Raw genomic sequence first — 20,721 nt, 5'->3', positions numbered from 1 at the left:
GTTAATAACTTTAAATTTGAATGAATATAAGACTGTTTGATTACTGGTGAGGATCACTATAGTGGGAATTGATGTGTTAAAAGGAGGAGTTATTGGGCTTATCTGACTCCTTTAAAATTTTGTTCATATATCAGTAGTTTAAGTGTGTAGTTGTGTGTTGTGTCTGGTTAAGGGCATTTGCTTCTGGTGTAGAATACTGTGCCATCTTTCTCTGTTGCTTTGTAGTGTGTGTTTTGCTTGTAGATAATCAACATTTAGAGATTCTTTTATTGCTGTTCACAATCTGCATGGTGTTTTTATGTATGTAGATGTGTTTTTCTTTTAAATATTAAAATTTTACACTTCATAGTTCTATAATAACAATTTTCATGTAGAAGAATATAACAATATTATTAAATCTACAACAGTGCAGCTTCATTTGGTTATTATTTTCTTAAGGCACACATAATACATGTATACTTTATTTTCACTTGGCACAACACTGATTACCACAGCTGAGGTTAACACATATTTTATTTTGTTTTGCATGAATATTAAAGCACACTGTCTCATTCCCAGGTATTGTAGAGGAATTGTTGTCAGCACGTAAGTTTTTAATTACCACAGTTTCATGTTAAAGCACAGACTGCCACGCATGCTGCACGAGTGTTACCACAGCATCCATGAGCAACTGAATGTCGCACATTTGTGCAATTGCACATTTCTTCTGGCATCTTTGTCCTCTCTTCAGTTCAGTATCTTTTGTTACATCACTGAAACAAACACAGCACACAAACGTTTTGAATATTTCTTACATTCACCATATGGCTGGCTCTCAAAAAATTCTTTAAAAGTCAAAGGAGCAGATTTTCTTGTTAAATCTAAGTAAACCTGATACAGTATTGTGGTCTTGAGCCTTGGTCTTCACATCTGCAGCCTTTGCTTGCTAATCTGTGCCTTGGCTGTCTGTCACTTCTTTCAGAACATGTATTTTCTTGAAGAAAGTATAAATTTTAATTAGAAAAACTATGGTCAAGTTATGACACAAATTGTTCAGAATAATTGCATTCCATGTAATATAATTTATCTTGATTATTATGATAATAATTTATATTGTGGTACTGTTAAAACATGACAGAGATATTAAATATATTTTAAGTTATTATACTTTGAATGTGATGATAATACATGGTAGACTTCAATAACTTGGAAGATAATTTTATTTCAGTATTGTGATTTTTAATCTATGAATTGATCATATGGATTTAACTGATACTGATCCCTTGCATAATAGAAGAAGCAGCAAACAAGACCATGGAGGAGTCACTGAACACTGATGAGACAGCATTCTCAACTTTTGAGATGCGACAGTCAAGGCGTGGTACAATAAGCAAAAGAAGTACCTTAGGCCGCAGGTCAGTTGTTGGTGCCACTGCCGTCGTTAATGCAAAATCTCCGCCACGACCGGCTCCAGCATCCATCACTTACTCAGACGAGGACACAGTGAAGGGTTATGATGAGAATCCTGATGATTCAAGTGAATTGACTGAAAAGCCAACAGATTTATCATCGACTGCCTCAGAGGTTGGTTGTTAAGGATGTATTTGAAGATTTTGTAGTACCTGATGGCTGATGCATATTTTCAGGCTGTGTAGATTATGTAGAACATTTACTTGTCCAAGTAAGTGACTTATGGAATTTACTTGCCTGGATATTTTTCTTACATGCCTTGACAAATTTTGGAGGAAATTTGATGGGAAAAGTTATGTACAGTAAAACGTAGATATAACACGAGATACGTTCCAAGAGAGGTCGCTTTAAACTGAATTCCCACAAAATCGAAGTGTTGTTTCAATGGAATAATTTAGTTTGGTACTTGAGAGAAACACAAAATACTAAAAAGACTGACAGTCTACCCAGATGCACCTTAGCCCATCTCCTAGAATAAACAAAACATTGTTTTTTGTAGTATTATGTTAAAACAAACACTCATAAATCAACACAGCTAAAATTATGGGACGTAAAATGGTCTGTTTACTAGCAATCAGCTGATGGGGGGGGAGGTGATGTGTTTGACAGTTGATGCCAAGGTCTCGTGCTTATTTATTTATCTGTCCTTAAGAGTGACTCTAAGTTTCTTCTCTTATAAAATGTCACTAGACTGACATGTTCTAATTAATTTTATTACAAAGGGCTAAAATTTTATCTCTTGTGTTAAATATATGACGTTTATATTCAAATTATTTGCTGTCTTGCAAGGATTCTAACAATGCAAATTATATTCCTAACTTTAGTCTGTGATATTATATAAGATAAAAACTGTAAGCCTATAACCACCCAACCCTGGCTGGGAAGATAGGTGGGAGGGTGACAGGGACACGTTTGACAGTTGGGGCAGAAGGTCTGGTGAAGTATTTATTTGTTTATTTATGACCCTTAGATTGAGTTCTTGTTTTTTGTTTATAAAATGTCACAGAAGTGACTGGGGAGAATATAATTTACATTGCTGGAATTCTTGACAAAAATTTTAGTAATCATTTAGTACAGTACATTATTTTGAGTACTGTACATGTACAGTACAGCTTTGCCCTTAGGACAGTGTAGCGTGCCCAGAGAAACATTAGGCGTGAATTTTAAAATATGATGCGCAAAATAGGAGATTCGCTTTAAATTAAAACTTTGTCCTTAATTGTGGGTGTTGCTTTAAATCACTAATCTTAAATTGAATTGTTTTAAATCGATGTTCTACTGTACATATTTCTAAACATTCAAATGTCTTGCATCAATTAACTCAGATCAGTTGTGGCTGTCTAAATGCCTTTTACATTCACCCAGTCAGTTTTCTTTGCTTCTTTTCCATGTTGATGTTTTCACTGCAATTTGTAGCACAACTCTATTTACACAACAATAGGTGGGAACTTTTACACCGACTTTCAGGTCAGGTCATTGTAAGAATAAACCAATAGAAATAGGAGGGATCAGTTTGGTTGTGACATCATGATATGGCATCAGGCCAAGCACACACACACACACACACACACACACACACACACTGTAAAGGCCAAATAGGATCTTTGATGGTAGACTGTTCCACCAATCTATTCTGAGGTGCTTAAGGAAAATTGTCCATTAAAAATATAAATTTATTTACAATAATATACACACACAAAGTAATATAATAAGTAAGTTTACTAAGGGAATATCATGATTTGCCGATACCTGAACATCAGATACAACACACAGCTTTGCCAACGAGTTGTCAGTAGTGGTGTAAGGAAGTGAGAGGTCACCTGGAGTACAGAGGAGTTCCAGCTCCCCTTAACAGCATACTCAAGGGATGAGGTTAGACTGAAGTCGCCCCTGAACTGGGATCCGGTAAACTCTGGTCTGCTGGCCTCCACGAGTTTCCACGACCGGACAAGTCAGGTTATATAGTTTTGTCCATTAGAGGACAAGGACTGTCGAACACTGATGATGACCCCTCTCACACCTGGCCCTTGACGTGGGTAGATTCCTCCTAAACAACATATCAACATATTGATAATTTTTCGCTAAAATTCCTACAGTATTAACAACTCCTGACATATTGAACATAACACCTCAACAATGAATGTAGAAATGTACCATAAACCATAAAAACATAAGTAAATCACAAAATAACATAACATAGACAAATCAATAATATAAGTGAAGGTTTCTCTTACCAATGCGCTCTGGCTGAGGGAAGGAAGTCCTGCGACCAACCCACTCACTCTCCCAGAGCAAATCACCTATCTTCCGGGTTCATAATACCTCGAACGAATCCCAGTGAACGAGTAACCCAACACTTTGAATAGGCACAAGTAAACAACCCAAACCATACCATCACCAATTTTTCCCACAGGTTACTGCCTTGCTCTGCGGTTGTGCCGACTGACTGGCTAGTTTGTGTATTAGTCAATAGATGGAGTTGTGTACCTATGTCTCGCGAATACTGTATCTGACATTATTATTAATTATTACTATTATTATTACTATTCCCTCACACAGACACACACACACACACACTCATGGTGGGGAGGGGGGATTTTACTCTCAGATTATTAACTTGTCTGCCAGGCAAGTGCTGGGCTTACAGATTTTAAAAATTAACTGTTCGGTACCTAGTCTGGGTATGTCCAGGCGGCCAGCCACTGCTTATCAGGATAGCCTGCATATTTTGCTATTGATGTGTATGTGAATATCTTAATTGCCACTTGGTATAAATTTTTATTAAATATTAATATCAATCTTCTCTATTAAATACCATTTTCATATTTAAAGCACAGTAATTCATATTTAGTATTTGTAGAGTATTTCAGTCACCATGAAAAGCTCCATTATTCACTTGTTATTAAGTGAGCTTATAAATTTATTTAGCAGAGTTTCAAACATCCAAAATTAGGTTTCACTTACTATACTGAAATATACACTTGCCTCAGTTATTCCCACATATATAGTGTTATGAGTAAATGTGGAGAATTATTGAATAAAAATTTGTAAGTGAAATGTTCATGTAACATATACTTATATTCTTTTCTTTTACAGCAGGAGTCTGAAAGTGAAAATGAGAGTCATCACTCTGAACCTCATTCGTTTGTCAATCATTATGCCAATGTTAACGACACGCTGCGCCAGTCTTGGCGAAGACAAAAACCAGTTCGCAATTACTCTAGTTATACAGATTCTGAAGCAGAAGGTAGTGCAGTAATGAGTCTTAATGGAGGACAGATTATCATGAATAACATGGCTGGATCACGGGCACCTTTACCGGGCTTCTCTTCATTTGTATAGTCGAGAAATTATATAGAAATGTAGACAATTTGAAAAGACATACTACTTTAAGTCCACTTTGTATGTGATATAGAGATGATGATCTCATGGAGATCTGAATTAGTGAGAACTGTGGCTCAGGTGAAACCAAGGGAACAAATTGGTTACTGCCATGATGATCAAGCACCTGCAGCAAGTTTAAAAGATTGTGTCAAATGGACACTGGTCCTCAATGTCTGTGATATGTACAGCAGTAGTGTAAATATTTTTAGCTTCTAGAAATCATCTTCATAATCTCTAGAAATTTCAGTGATTATTGACTGACGAACCTTCTGAAATAGTTGTGAGGTACATTTGACCTGGTAAATGTGTTTTAGGAATATTTACTTTAGAAGTGACAGTTTTTTTACTGAGCATTATTCTGTAATTGAATGAAATCAAATAGTTTTTGTAATTAAAAGTCATAAATAGAATTACTTTGATTACTGAACCAATGCAAGGATGTAACAAGACAAGAATGAAAAGCAAAAAGTTGAGAAATTAGACAAAAAATACATGTGGTTCTGTTAACAAATTGACCTTATTTTTGGCAATTAACCCCAAAGATTTTTGGGTAAAAAAAAAAAAAAAATCTACCCCTCTTTGTGACACCCTTGGGTAAAAATACAGTAATCGAATAAAATTCTTTTGATACTACCTACAGTATATTGCGGAGTGATGTACGACATTAATTCCACAAATAGCTTGTACATGTATGTACTTGTAAAAAAAGAAAAGTGATCATCAGACTTTCCTTGCTTCTGCCTATACTGTACTTGAAACCACATGTATTTTGAGGAGAAATCTTGTTCAATTGGATTGTTGCAGATTTTAGTTTCGATTTCATTTATTAAATTATTTTATTGACTACTTTTCATGTCAGATAATTTTCTTAGAGGTTGGTATTAAGTGGTTCAGTTTATTCTATGCCAAAGCTTGGAGCATTCATTAATATAAGGACTCTTGACCATGTGAATTAACAGTATTCTCATGCATTTAACAGGATAATCAATTTTGATGTCTTATGTTTTTATCATAATTTCATTACCATAATCATTTTGCATATATAATTCTTATTACTATAACAAACAATCATAACTTTAAGCAGGCATTATTTTAATATCAGAGTGAATGGGATGAAAGTACTGAATGTATACTTACAGTATAATGATGTTGTCATGTGCAGTTGATGTGGATTTGGATACCATGAAATTTTTCTTAAAATTTAGGGTTCTTCCGTGAACAAGCAAAAATTATTGTCATTGTTATTCTTTGTATTTTTAAGGGTAAGAAAGCTTTTCAAAGTTTTAAATTTTTCTTAGATTTAAATGAAATTTTTGGGAAGTGCAACTTTCATATTACCGCATAGCATAATTACCAATTATTGATTTCTAGGTAAAAATTGTTGTTCCCGTCTTTGTCAATACAGTATTAGCATATATGTATATATGTGTTATAAATTTAATTGTAATGGGCCAAAAGTTCACAAAATTAACATTTCTAAGATTTAGATCGCTTCACACAAAACAAATTATTTAGCGTAGTTGACGATTTTTTGATGCTCAAAATCTTTTAAGGTTCTAGCTGTTGCTTATGCTGTGTATGCAGTTATTAATGTAGCAATACTCAGCACATAATACACATGAACATTTGGTGCTGGAATCAGTATGTGGTGTTAAACATTTGATGCTATACTGTAGTGCTGATGCACACAATTATTCTTACAATACAATGGTATCTTTCTGCACAAGTTTTCTAAAGTTGTGCTATCCACACGGAAAGTAAAATGATTGTCTGTACAGTAAGAACTTTTTCTCAGGATAATTATCAGCTTGGTAAAACAAAGAGGTGTAAATTCCAGACTTAAAATAAGCAAATTAAATGCAGATTAGAATATTAAAGTGTACTGTATATGAATTAGTGCTGGATTTTATGGATAATTAATATTAAAAGTTCATTTTCATTTTTGTACATGAAATGTGTAACAGGGGTCAACATATTGTGGGTTTGGAATAAGTTGGTTAATATTATGCAAATTATGTACATACAGTAAACTCTTTTAGCCGTAATCCTCGGAACTCTCCAATAGCCGGAATGGAAATTGGGCCTAAAAAATTCCAGGATTATAATTTTTATCATTCTCTCCCCAGTAAATCAGTGAATACAAGTACTGTATATACGTGTAGAGGTTTTAATTGTATCAATATGGCCACTAGATATATTACAGATGACAAGGCTATACAACAGTTCCAAGCAACAAATATGTATTTGTCTCTCCACATCTGGTTTCCTGACCGAAAGTTAGACTTTAGGGAATTTAAAATTAAACCTGCCAATGGCTCTTAAGTATTACCCTTCCTTGTTTTGCACCCTATATATTTGCTGCATGCACAATCAAATCCACTTTTTTCTGTTTTGCATCCTTTGTAATTCGATGAAATCTCAAACTTTTATCATGTAGTCTGTATGATATGCATCCAAATATGGAGGATTTATCAGGCACTGTTATACGAGTATACCTTCGCACCATGACAGCCAACTGGTAACTGAGCTTCCACCCCGGATTGCCGCCCAGATGACGTCATGCTCGGTGAAGGACGAATTTTCGAATTGGTATAATTAGACTTTGGTGTGTGCCTCATAAATTGTATGTGTTCAGTGGTGATTGCATAAATAAATACAGATCCATGCAAGATGTGTACAGTATTTTAGACTCTTGGGGAAAACTTCTCCAGTAGAGGGTTGAAAATTCTTGGCCAAGTCTTCAGAGAGGCTTCAAGTAAATCTGTGTACATTAGAAGGCATTAAATATAGAAGTGCCTAAGGGGAGTACTTTGTGAGTGCAGTGAGAACTGCTAAGGTGCTCACCCACCTTAAAAAGGAATCACATTCCATATGGTGAAAATCTAGCCACTAACTTAAAGCCATTTGCAAGTAGCCAATTATATATAGTGTCAAGTTTTGTGACTGAGATGCCCTTTAATGTATCTGGATTAAAGATAACTTTTGCATATGGTCTGATGATACACTAATGCCCTCTTTACTATATGGGGTTAGTATTTCATGTTATCAAAAATATATGGCTTGATAATTTTTGTTTTTAGATTAACCTCGACAGTTGAATCACCTTAAAATGTTCAATTTCATGAAAGGTCTAATAATTGTTCTTTTACTTAAAAAAATAATGTACTTAAGAACTTTTTGTAATGTACTTACCTTAACCAATCAGGTGGGATTTAAAGAAGTGAGCAGGAGGAGATGCACAAGGGAGTAGGGGAAAAAGTTCTATACTGTTGGTAATCTATAGTAGTTAAGTACTGTAATAATGTCCTGTAATTTTTTTTTCAGTACAATGCATTTTGTAAATATATTCATAAGATTTTTCTAATAAATGTATGACCTATTGAATACTTTTCTTCAATATCTTGAGTGGAGAAAAGAAACAAAAGCAAGGAAAATATAGCAGCTATATTATATATCTCTTCACATTAATATATATTGTATTTGTATAAATTTCAATGACATCCTACACATGAGTAACCTACTTATCTCACAACAGTAAATTGTCTCCAATTAATAATAAGCTTGCAGGTTTATGAAATGTTCTAACAAAAAATAACTCTGGAAAAAACCTGCTTTGACATCTGGAATCTTTATTTTGTGAAGACAGTCACTTAGAAGATGACCCGAGATCTGTTACCTTGGCTTTCTTGAACTTTTCTCACAGACATCAGTGAATGAAAACTAACAAACAAATGTTAGAGAATGAAAACTAACAAACAAACGTTAGAGAATGAAAACTAACAAACAAACGTTAGAGAAGCAATTCAATGTGCTACCAAGTGGCAGCAACATGAAGGGAATCAAGAAAAGAAAGTGTTAGTAGTTGGAAGGAAGGCCTTTGAAGAGTGACTATACAGTAGGTTCTCAAATTTCACGAGTTTTTAATTCAACGTTTTTTTATTTGGAAAAAAAACCCACTACACAATTTCAAATTTCGACGACGGAAACTTGAATTTCGATGGGTTTGAGCGGCCTGCCAACGTTCAGACGTGCACATTCGTGTAAACGGCGTCATTTCTGTTATGTACAAAAGATTTATTATTGTTTATTACTAAATGTCTTTGATTGAATTAATGTTTTGCGTGCAAAATGAACAATACAATTCATTAGTAATACGTAGAATATTAAAATACGCGAGGAGACGAGCCATTGTTTTCGTTAATGTTTACAAAACCAGTGACTGATTGGTTCTACATATAAAACTGAAGAAAATAAGACCCTGGTTGTAGCTGTAGTAAAATTAATGTAAAAAAATTAATATGGTTGATTTAAGCAACGTTAAAAAAATGTTAATAAATGGAACAATAAAAGTAGTTAACCATTAATGGTAAAGAAAAAAAAGAGTGAGTTTGCGCATGTAAGTGCGCACATGTGAAAACATATCGTCATTACTCTACATAAGAATATTAGAGCAACACTTATTTACTGTTTATATATATTTTAATTAATGTTTCTGAATTTAAAACAAGAATATTACCCACCAGTGGTGGTAAAGTTGAAAACACAAGGACAGTGAATGTTGTTATGTGTGTTTTTACTCGGATGACAAAGTTGCCAAGTCTTCAGGTTCAACTCTAGCTGAAGCTGTAGAACATAAAAACTTTTTCTGTGTTGTTTTTATTTAAACTTTGTGTTATTTTTGTTGGTTTATTAGGATGTTGCTTTATTACAGGTAGTATTTCGCCAAAAAAGTAGGGTAAAAAAGGCAAAATTTAGCCAAACATCTTAAGTACCAGACTCAAATTAATTTTCTCCACAGGAAGTTGTATTTAAATTTGGACGATTTGAATTTTGCGAAGTTTTTAGTCTAAATAGGTGTCCAAATATGAGAGCCTACTGTAGTCTGAAAACAAAAAAAGTTCTTTTGCTTTCCTTTGTACAAAACTAGTAGTTTTGAGAGCATAGGCTTCCTCACCCTTATTTTCATATTCCTGAAATTTACCAAGGTTTATGAGAGAATCTAGTTGTGTAAGGTCTATTGACAACAGATAGGAGTGAATTAATAACAATGAAAAAATTTAAATGAAAAGTTTGCATCATTATGAATGAATCCATGTTCTGGCAAAGAAAATGCAGTTTAATAATGAACTTACATTTAGTACTGCAAAAAAAACACCACCACCACCCTCATTTGACAGTCCTCATCACTGTAAGATGTCCAAAGAGCTAATAAAAGGTAAAATAAAATGATACATCCAGGTATCACCCGTTCAAATTGTTAGTTGACTTGATGATTAAGAACACTATACTGTATAATGAAACTGGTGGAGTATTAAAATTAGGGACAGTGGGTTGCAGCTACCAGATATCATTTAGATGATGACATGCCACATGAAAGAATTGAAAAGCTTGATGTACTGTTATAAACTGATTCAGATGCAGAATTTGTCCAGAAAGTCTTGGTGACAGACAATGGGTGATCTTGGGAGTGACTAGTTTCATTACAAGGTATAGAGAAAATAATAAAAAAAAAATAGCATGTTGTATTTGGATGTTCAACCCCCAAGAAGAACAGTCCAGCATCAACATGACATACAGATAATATACTTCAGGCCATCAGTGCTACCTTGTGCATCTAGTTAAATAAATTATACATCTGCAAGGTGACTAAATGAAGTCACTTATTGAAATAGTTTTTCTTATTACATTATCAACCATGACTTGAACAAGATAACAATGATGGAAATGGTGTACGTACATTTATTTACAAACTAAAGGCTCCATCTAATAACATTCATTTACCAGATAACATCATACAACTGTAATTGTGATTGACTAATCAAATTGTTAAAGCAAAAATTATATATATATATATATATATATATATATATATATATATATATATATATATATATATATATATATATATATATATATATATATATATATAGATATATATATATATATATATATATATATATATATATATATATATATAGGCTCATAATATATATATATATATATATATATATATATATATATATATATATATATATATATATATATATATATATATATATATATATTGTTAACCTTTATCCGAAAACCGAAAGTTTTTTGTGGGCTTTTTTTTTTTTTTAAACAGATTAGCCCACACAGGCCACTGACCCACATCTGCCTGGGGGCGAAAACTGTAATAGTAATACTAATTATAATAATAATTATAATCGATTTTCAGAGTAGATTGAATTTTGGGGAAATATTAGGCCTACGTAATTTTGCGAAGTAGATTATCATAGAAAACGGGAAATTTGTATCATAAAAAATGGGAAATATCTACTTTCCGGGAATGTTGGTTATCTACTTTCCCGGAAAGTAGATAGATTTTCTACTTTTCGGGAAAGTAGATTATCGACTTTTCGGGGAAGTAGATTTTCGAATTTGGGGGGAAATATTACCTAATTTTGCGAAGTAGATAATCATAAAAAACGGGAAATTTGTATCATAAAAAATGGGAAATATCTACTTTCCGGGAAAGTTGGTTATCTACTTTCCCGAAAAGTAGATAGATTTTCTACTTTTCGGGAAAGTAGATTATCGACTTTTCGGGGAAGTAGATTTTCGAATTTTGGGGGAAATATTACCTAATTTTGCGAAGTAGATTATCATAGAAAACGGGAAATTTGTATCATAAAAAATGGGAAATATCTACTTTCCGGGAAAGTTGGTTATCTACTTTCCCGAAAAGTAGATAGATTTTCTACTTTTCGGGAAAGTAGATTATCGACTTTTCGGGGAAGTAGATTTTCGAATTTTGGGGGAAATATTACCTAATTTTGCGAAGTAGATTATCATAGAAAACGGGAAATTTGTATCATAAAAAATGGGAAATATCTACTTTCCGGGAAAGTTGGTTATCTACTTTCCCGAAAAGTAGATAGATTTTCTACTTTTCGGGAAAGTAGATTATCGACTTTTCGGGGAAGTAGATTTTCGAATTTTGGGGGAAATATTAATTAAATTTGCGAAGTAGATTATCATAGAAAACGGGAAATTTGTATCATAAAAAATGGGAAATATCTACTTTCCGGGAAAGTTGGTTATCTACTTTCCCGAAAAGTAGATAGATTTTCTACTTTTCGGGAAAGTAGATTATCGACTTTTCGGGGAAGTAGATTTTCGAATTTTGGGGGAAATATTACCTAATTTTGCGAAGTAGATTATCATAGAAAACGGGAAATTTGTATCATAAAAAATGGGAAATATCTACTTTCCGGGAAAGTTGGTTATCTACTTTCACGAAAAGTAGATAGATTTTCTACTTTTCGGGAAAGTAGATTATCGACTTTTCGGGGAAGTAGATTTTCGAATTTTGGGGGAAATATTACCTAATTTTGCGAAGTAGATTATCATAGAAAACGGGAAATTTGTATCATAAAAAATGGGAAATATCTACTTTCCGGGAAAGTTGGTTATCTATTTTCCCGAAAAGTAGATAGATTTTCTACTTTTCGGGAAAGTAGATTATCGACTTTTCGGGGAAGTAGATTTTCGAATTTGGGGGGGAAATATTACCTAATTTTGCGAAGTAGATTATCATAGAAAACGGGAAATTTTTATCATAAAAGTGGAAATATCTACTCGAAAGGGTTATCTACTTCCCTGAAAGTAGATAGATTTTCTACTTTTCGAAAGTAGATTATCGACTTTTTCGGGAAGTAGATTTTCGAATTCTGGGGAAATATTACCTAATTTTGCGAAGCAGATTATCATAGAAAACGGGAAATTTGTATCATAAAAAAGGGAAATATCTACTTTCCGGGAAAGTTGGTTATCTACTTTCCCGAAAAGTAGATAGATTTTCTACTTTTCGGGAAAGTAGATTATCGACTTTTCGGGGAAGTAGATTTTCGAATTTTGGGGAAATATTACCTAATTTTGCGAAGTAGATTATCATAGAAAACGGGAAATTTGTATCATAAAAAATGGGAAATATCTACTTTCCGGGAAAGTTGGTTATCTACTTTCCCGAAAAGTAGATAGATTTTCTACTTTTCGGGAAAGTAGATTATCGACTTTTCGGGGAAGTAGATTTTCGAATTTTGGGGGAAATATTACCTAATTTTGCGAAGTAGATTATCATAGAAAACGGGAAATTTGTATCATAAAAAATGGGAAATATCTACTTTCCGGGAAAGTTGGTTATCTACTTTCCCGAAAAGTAGATAGATTTTCTACTTTTCGGGAAAGTAGATTATCGACTTTTCGGGGAAGTAGATTTACGAATTTTGGGGGAAATATTACCTAATTTTGCGAAGTAGATTATCATAGAAAACGGGAAATTTGTATCATAAAAAACGGGAAATATCTACTTTCCGGGAAAGTTGGTTATCTACTTTCCCGGAAAGTAGATAGATTTTCTACTTTTCGGGAAAGTAGATTATCGACTTTTCGGGGAAGTAGATTTTCGAATTTTGGGGGAAATATTACCTAATTTTGCGAAGTAGATTATCATAGAAAACGGGAAATTTGTATCATAAAAAATGGGAAATATCTACTTTCCGGGAAAGTTGGTTATCTACTTTCCCGAAAAGTAGATAGATTTTCAACTTTTCGGGAAAGTAGATTACTGCCCTGCATAGTTTTTGAGGTTTGTGTATTATTAAGCTTTTCTGGGTGTATTTTGCATGCTGATCTCAAAAATGTTATCCATTTTGCTCAATCAGGTCAGAATTTTGTGCTATAGCATTTTAAGCAGAGATTCAGGTAAAATATTGGCATTTTTCGCTCAAAATGGGGTCCTCATATTCGTTCATTAAAAATCATCCGAGACATTGGCAAGCCTCACAGAAAAGATTTCGGTCAGTTTTAATGCCCTTACGATGCATTTAAATACACCCACGTGCTCGCCGGCCATTTAAATGTCCGCCGTGATGCAAAGGAAAAGAGTATATGTCCGTGTTTTTTTACATATATTTTTTCACAATTAAATTTCTTTTTCATCTGGTGGTACATGGCATGTTTCCTCTGTCTGTGGGATAGTCGAGCAGACAAGCAGCACTACATGCAATGTAACTGGCCTGCAAGAAGTGGACTTACTCCAGGTTCTCACAATGTTGTTGCCCATGCTCTGGTGAATCCGCAGAACATTCTTCTTCCGCCACTGCACATCAAGCTCGGTCTGTTCAAAAACTTTGTAAAGGCACTGGACAAAAAAAGCCAGGCTTTCAATTTTCTGAAAGAAAAATTTCTAAAAGTCAGTGAGGCAAAGCTGAATGCAGGAATTTTTGATGGCCCTCAGATCAGAGAGCTTTTCAAAGATCCCAAGTTTGATTGCAGCATGGATGTAAATGAGAAGAAAGCCTGGCATGCCTTTAAGTCTATTGTCTCCAATTTTCTTGGCAACTACAGAAGTCCAGAGCATGAACGAGTTGTTGAGGACCTACTTCTGAGCTACAAAGTTCTTGGTGCACGCATGTCCATCAAGATGCACTTCCTCAGCTCCCACTTGGACTACTTTCCAGAGAACTGTGGTGATGTGAGTGAGGAACAAGGAGAACGCTTCCATCAAGATATCCGTGTAATGGAGGAGCGGTACCAGGGTCGCTGGGATATCAACATGCTCGCCGACTACTGTTGGTGTCTGAAACGGGACGCCCCAGACACCAACCACCAAAGAAATTCTCTGCGACAGCCATTTATACATGTCTAACTGTAAAGGCATCTATGAAGTTAACATATTTTGGTCCTATGTGTTGTGGTTACATTTCTTATGATATATTTTGCATAAAAATTTTGACATCATATTTAAGAATTTCGATTTTTTCCTAATTCCCATAGCATAAAAATCTGACCTGATTGGGCAAAATGAATGGCATTTTTGGAATCAGCACGCAAAATACATAAAGAATCAGCTAAGAAACCCCGCACCTCATGAATTTTTTTTCAAATGCAGCCCAGTGTTCATAGTAAATAAAAATTTCAATAAAAAAATACACCAAAATAAAATAATAATAATAATAATAATAATAATAATAATAATACAGGTAATAATAATAATAATAAAGAAATACAAGAATGAAAAAAAGATAAAAAGTGAGAAACACAACCGAGACCTATGAATAATTATTATTATTATTATTATTATTATTATTATTATTATTATTATTATAATTATAATTATTATATTTTCGCCTCCCAGGCCCCAATGTGGGTCAGTGACTTGTGCCTGGGTGGGCTAAAAAAAAAAAAAAAAAAAAAAAAAAAAAAAAACTAACCATTCTGAAAAACTGAATTGGAAATCCGAAATGCCTCTGGCCCCATGATTTCTGATATAGTTTTCTTAGTCAACCTGTATATATATATATATATATATATATATTTCATGTAGATCCATGAAAACAACGAGCACCTTAGCTTGCCTGATGTGCTGTTTTTCCGCGTGATTTATCAAGATATATATATATATATATATATATATATATATATATATATATATATATATATATATATATATATATATATATATATATATATATATATATATATATATATATTCAGAAGTTATTGACATTGTTGTGCTTTGACAGCCAATTTAAACATCCATATCCAATAAAAATGCAACTGAACCCTAACCAAGAGACATTCTACTGTGTTGGGAACTATCTTTGGCTGTACAGTAACATGTTCTGATTCACGTACTGTATTTTGATTTCATTTGAGACAATAACGCTATTCATCTTTACAGCCATATAATAAGCATTTGGCACAACTCAAAGACATATCTACTTCTATATTTCGAAGGTAAACTTCAATTCTTAAACAACAGATGATCAGCAGGTTAAGGAAGCTTACAAATACTTTGATCAAGGAATAAAAGGACAAGTTAAGCAAGATTTACAAAAACAATCAAACAGCTACAGTATAGTACAGAGCAAATGGAACATGTATGGCAAATACTGTATAATGTATCTCAAAAATGTTACTCCAGTCCGTTTTATACTGTTCAGTATTTCAATTCTCAACATTTTCACCTGGTTCTTCTTTTAATGGTGTTACTTTCCAGATACTCTACAAAATTATCTGAAATAATTACTGTAAAATACTATGCTTCCCTTGCCTGAGATTAAAATCACAAAAATTACAACATTCAACCTAAAATAACTTTCCCAATAATTCTTTCTCCTATTACCCGGGGTGAAACGGTACTAATGGGATATTCAAGTGAAAATATAGTTTTCTGTTAAGTTCATTGAGAAGAAATATTTATAAATATGCTTATATTACTTTGTGATGCCCACCATCTACTTTAGTTAATAGTTCTTAATACAACCAGACATTATACACATCATCATATTTGTTTTACAATTACCACACACATTAATCAATTCTTATGAGCTGCCTCCTAATAACTAGGAATTATTTACAGAATAATTTTTCTCATAAATATCATAGGTTTCATGAGTTACAAAACAAATGCTCAACAATATAACAATCAGACATCAAGTAAAGGACACATTACAAACCGATCTTAAAGGAAAGGTATGAATTTAATTTTGTTGGTGTTTACAACACATGACTTAAAGTTACTGCAATAATGTTAAATATACAAACAGTATCTGTAGGAAGGAGTACCTTTATGAAAATGTTAAGAGTCCTAAGGAAGAGTATGAATTTTGGTTACTGTATAGTAAAACCATTGTCACACACCCTGAAGGAAACATTTAATGGACAGTTGAGGACAAAAGAACAGCAGGGAGACAGTGTAGGCTGTGCCTGCCCTATAGTTAAACTAAAAAAAATAAAATCTATTTGTGATGTGGAAAGAAAATCGCACATTTAATTGCCACGTCTATGCAATGTTGTCAAGTCTCCACCTACCCCTATACCCTCCCACATACTGTACCACCTCTCTCCTTCCCTGCCTGCTGAATTTTTTTTGTCCACAACTGTACCATCACCCTTCTATCCAAAAATAGTACAATATAGGGATTGTGGATCCATGTGTACCCAGACCATGGTGAGAATTATACCAGGAAGGCTAATTCTATGGGCATCTATTCTAAGATGTTGGATACCACTCTTTACCTGTATCTTCACTGTGATGAACAACTAATTTGAAACAATTCTATTTCACATTTTGGTTTCAGCATATACCTGCCTTTATTAAATATTTGATTTTCAGGTAATAATTTTTATCCCCCTGTCCATTTTTTTCATTTCTGTGTACTGTACAGAACTCATTTTTCTTTACCAATCTTCTGCTTCTGACACATGCTTTTTATACAACATCCTTCCATATTAACTTAGTAATCTAAAAAAGTTTCAAAACTTCCATATTCACAATATCAAGTGCCTTTTTTCACCTCAAATTAGTATTAAGTGAATATTCATATATAAATATCATTTGTGGGACTTAGATCACTCTTAAAATCTAAACTGTGCAAGTTCAGTACTGTACATCATTGTAAAGTGTCTCAACAGCATATTACAGTATTCAGGTACAGTAAATTCATATACAGTACTGTATATTAAAAGTTAGTTTTAAGCACAGAGATCTAACTTTATAAAAGTTACATCTACTAAAGAATGAAATTAACTCTGGAATGTGTTCGACAGGTTACTTAACACAATAAAAAACCACAAAAGTTCCAAAGAACTTTTTCAGTGACAATGAAATTCAGCAATACAGTATTCTCTTATTTCTTTCTATAACATTTAAAGCTCAAGATTATGGCAGAAGTTTTCATTTGGGTAAAATAATATTAGGTGCGTAAAGTACTGTAAAGGCATAAGCTACACACCCAACCAGCCATACAGAGTCAACATGTAGATGATATGTAGTTACACATAACAATAAATATTACTAAGAATATGATATATTACCATTAACACACCGGTTAATATTATCATTAGTACATTGGCTTACCCTTTCAAACACTGTTATACACTTGTAGAATTACTGTAACGATATGTATCTATATTTACAGTTTTATTTATTTATCCAGTAGTGAATTGTTTAAATGCTGATCTTTGGTTATGAATCTGTTAAGGACATAACTATACAATAACTATCTCAACAAAATACGTATGTTGAAACACACCAAAATAAACACTAATACTGTACTTGTACAAGTATAAGTCTTCCTACAGAATACAGTAAAGCAAAATTCTGTACAATACATAACCTCCAGTCTGCTGATTTTCATCAACTGAGGCTGACATTTATTACAAGGAAATTACTTTGGCATACCTGGTATTTTGTTATTAATATACTTAGGGGACATTCTTCTACCTTTAGAGGCTGCTGACAGATGAAAATTTCGTCCTTACTGTGCTACAGTCCTGAATCCCCATGCTATGTTAAATATCACTTTGTAGTTTGTGGCTGAATCTTTGAGTACCTCATGTAAAAAGACAAATGTTTACACAAGGGCCATACACATTGAGGCGGCCAGTACACTGCACCCAACTATATTGTGCCATGTGTAGTATTTGGGGTGTCTATTCACCCTTCAAAACTGTATGCTTAGGTAGGCTGGAGTGAGTTAGCCACAGGTGCACGACATGGGTGATGTATGGTACAGGAATTCATACACTGCAGCTTAAAGGTGAAACTCAATAAAGTAACAAATGTATGTGAATACTTTAAAGCATGTGGCTTAATAAACTAAGAAGCTAGATACTAGCTGACTAAAAATGAAATGAGTATTTCTTTATGAGAAAAGAATTCCAGTTCATTTATTCAGTGGTACAAAATATTAAGCACAAAACATTGCAGGCAAACATTTTATATATTTGTTGTTCAATGGTATTAATATAATAAAAGATACAATGATATATACAGTACTGTATAGTTAAACAAATCAGTCTTACAGTTTTATTTAAATGAAAATGGTTGTTCTTCATGACCTGTCAGTACTCTAAGTCTACTAGGACATATACATTTATTCATCACCCAGTATTAGGAAAAAGCTCTTTAAGAGTCGGCAAGATACAAGAGAAAATAGACTGTACACCTTTGTCTAGCACAACTGGGGCAGCTAACTTATTGCCATGGCAAACACTTACACTATATTTCCATGGACGAAGAGTTGACAGTTTGATGTGAGGTCTAGGAAAAATACCAATACAGGTGTTGACCATTAAACGAAAAGGGTTAAGGACATCGAAAAGCCATATATTATGGGGAAAAATAGGTTCTGTTACTGAGACCCTGATGAGCCAGAGATATCACTCAGAACAGTTATTTTTCAACTCGTCATTTTGGATAGACATACATAATTTTCCCCTTCTTTTTAGTTATATGAATTGAACTTGAATTTGCCCCACAAGGGGGGCTAGTTTATGGGGCAGTAGGGCACACCCTTGCATCCTGTGCAAGGTGAAGCACTAAAGAGTTTACAGTGCCCAGCTGGGAAGCATGCGTAGTTCATGCTTGTCTTTATAACTCATGCATTAAGGGCGTAAAAGCATGAAGGGTCATGGGTTTTGTCAGCAAGTTACATAAAGTGACAGAATGAGGAGTATGTGGGGGGAAAATTCCCGGCACAATTCATCTGTTTATGGCAAAGCGTGGCAGGTCCTCCATAATGTCAAGTGCCAGGTCTGTCTCTAGGAGGAGGGATATCTGGTCAGGGAGGGAAGAGATGTTGGTAATGGCTGGGGACCTGTAGGCACACACAATCTTTCACAAAGAACGTGAAAAAAATTATAAGGTAAAAAACATAAAGGAACAAAAAGGCTTCCTGCGATCTGTGACCTATGTTATGGTTTATTTATCAACTCGTAATATTGGGTAGATTTACATAATTTTCTTCATTTTCTTTTTTACTACATTACATACACATGCAATTGTTCATACAGAATGTATAAAATAAATAAATAAATAAAATAAATGATTATTATACAGTCAATAGCATAAAGAGAACAAACATTTCTTTCGTCCGTGGGTGTCATTGTGCGGATCGGGAGGGGGTGCAGTGTCGAGGATCTCAGCCTCTTACTATCAGGCCAAGCTATGACCAGCGTTAATGTTGCCTGTATGTTGGCCTGGCGAGTTAGCGAGGAATTAACATACCTAGGAAACATGCTGAGCGTTGCATTCTGAGCTATATCACAAAAACTGGTTTTTAGAAAAACGACTTTTTTTAACTCCTAATTTCAGATAGATATACTGTACAGTAAGTAATTTTATTCATTCCTTTTTTTTAACTGTTTCATGCATACAATCATTTATTCAGAATGTGAAAAAAAATAAAAATAAAAATCATAAGTTCAAAACAAAGGGAATAAAAATTTCTTGCATGTCCAGGAATTAATACATACAGTATAGCAGAGAGGAGCAGCGTGGGGATCTTGGCTCACTGTATTGTGCATAATTACAAGATTGCCAAATGGCAATGCAGTATTTTTTCTTTTCTTTTATATACTGTTATTTTCATTTATTCCTCACACTTACTGGTACGGTATATATTATTTTACAGGTATTTACAAAGAATAGCCTCTGCGTGATGTAACAGTTCAACTGCATAGACTGGCAGTCATCAGGGATGGGTAGAGCCTCCCACATGGGTTGCTCATGTTATCTCGGAATGATGTAACACATGCAGCCCATGCAGGAGATTCTACCCGTTATCATACTGTATCTCAAAATATTGAAAGTTACTGCACATCTTTTCATAGCAGTGACAATGCAGGAAAAGCATTTGGGTAGCAACCTTTGTAAAACTGATCTTAGTAGCCATCGCATAGTGCAAATTTTTTAACATCGTAAAGCTGATCGATCAGATTACGGTCAACATCTGTCCTGTTTCTCAGCAAAGCAGCAACTCCACATGTTACATAACTGTGTTAGTGACAGGTGTAGTGACAAGATTATACCATGGCAGTGGGATATTGAGAGAAAAA

General features: G+C 33.8%; 1 protein-coding gene across 1 annotated transcript in view; it reads left to right on the top strand.

The window, feature by feature from the left end:
- The window catches only part of LOC121875542 (protein sidekick-like), a 48,301-nt gene extending 40,088 nt beyond the window's left edge, over nt 1–8,213 (top strand). The window contains exons 34-36 of the mRNA XM_042380126.1: nt 559–585; nt 1,274–1,563; nt 4,546–8,213. Coding sequence (XP_042236060.1) covers nt 559–585; nt 1,274–1,563; nt 4,546–4,791 — 563 coding nt within the window. The 3' untranslated portion in view covers nt 4,792–8,213. The remainder of the gene's footprint in view (nt 1–558; nt 586–1,273; nt 1,564–4,545) is intronic.
- Nucleotides 8,214–20,721: the final 12,508 nt, after the last annotated feature.

Source organism: Homarus americanus, unplaced genomic scaffold, assembly GCF_018991925.1.
Source record: "Homarus americanus isolate GMGI-L3 unplaced genomic scaffold, GMGI_Hamer_2.0 scaffold39745, whole genome shotgun sequence".
NCBI lineage: Eukaryota > Metazoa > Arthropoda > Malacostraca > Decapoda > Nephropidae > Homarus > Homarus americanus.
The sequence above is the reverse complement of the archived record's forward strand: the minus strand, read 5'-3'. Positions and strand labels throughout refer to the sequence as shown.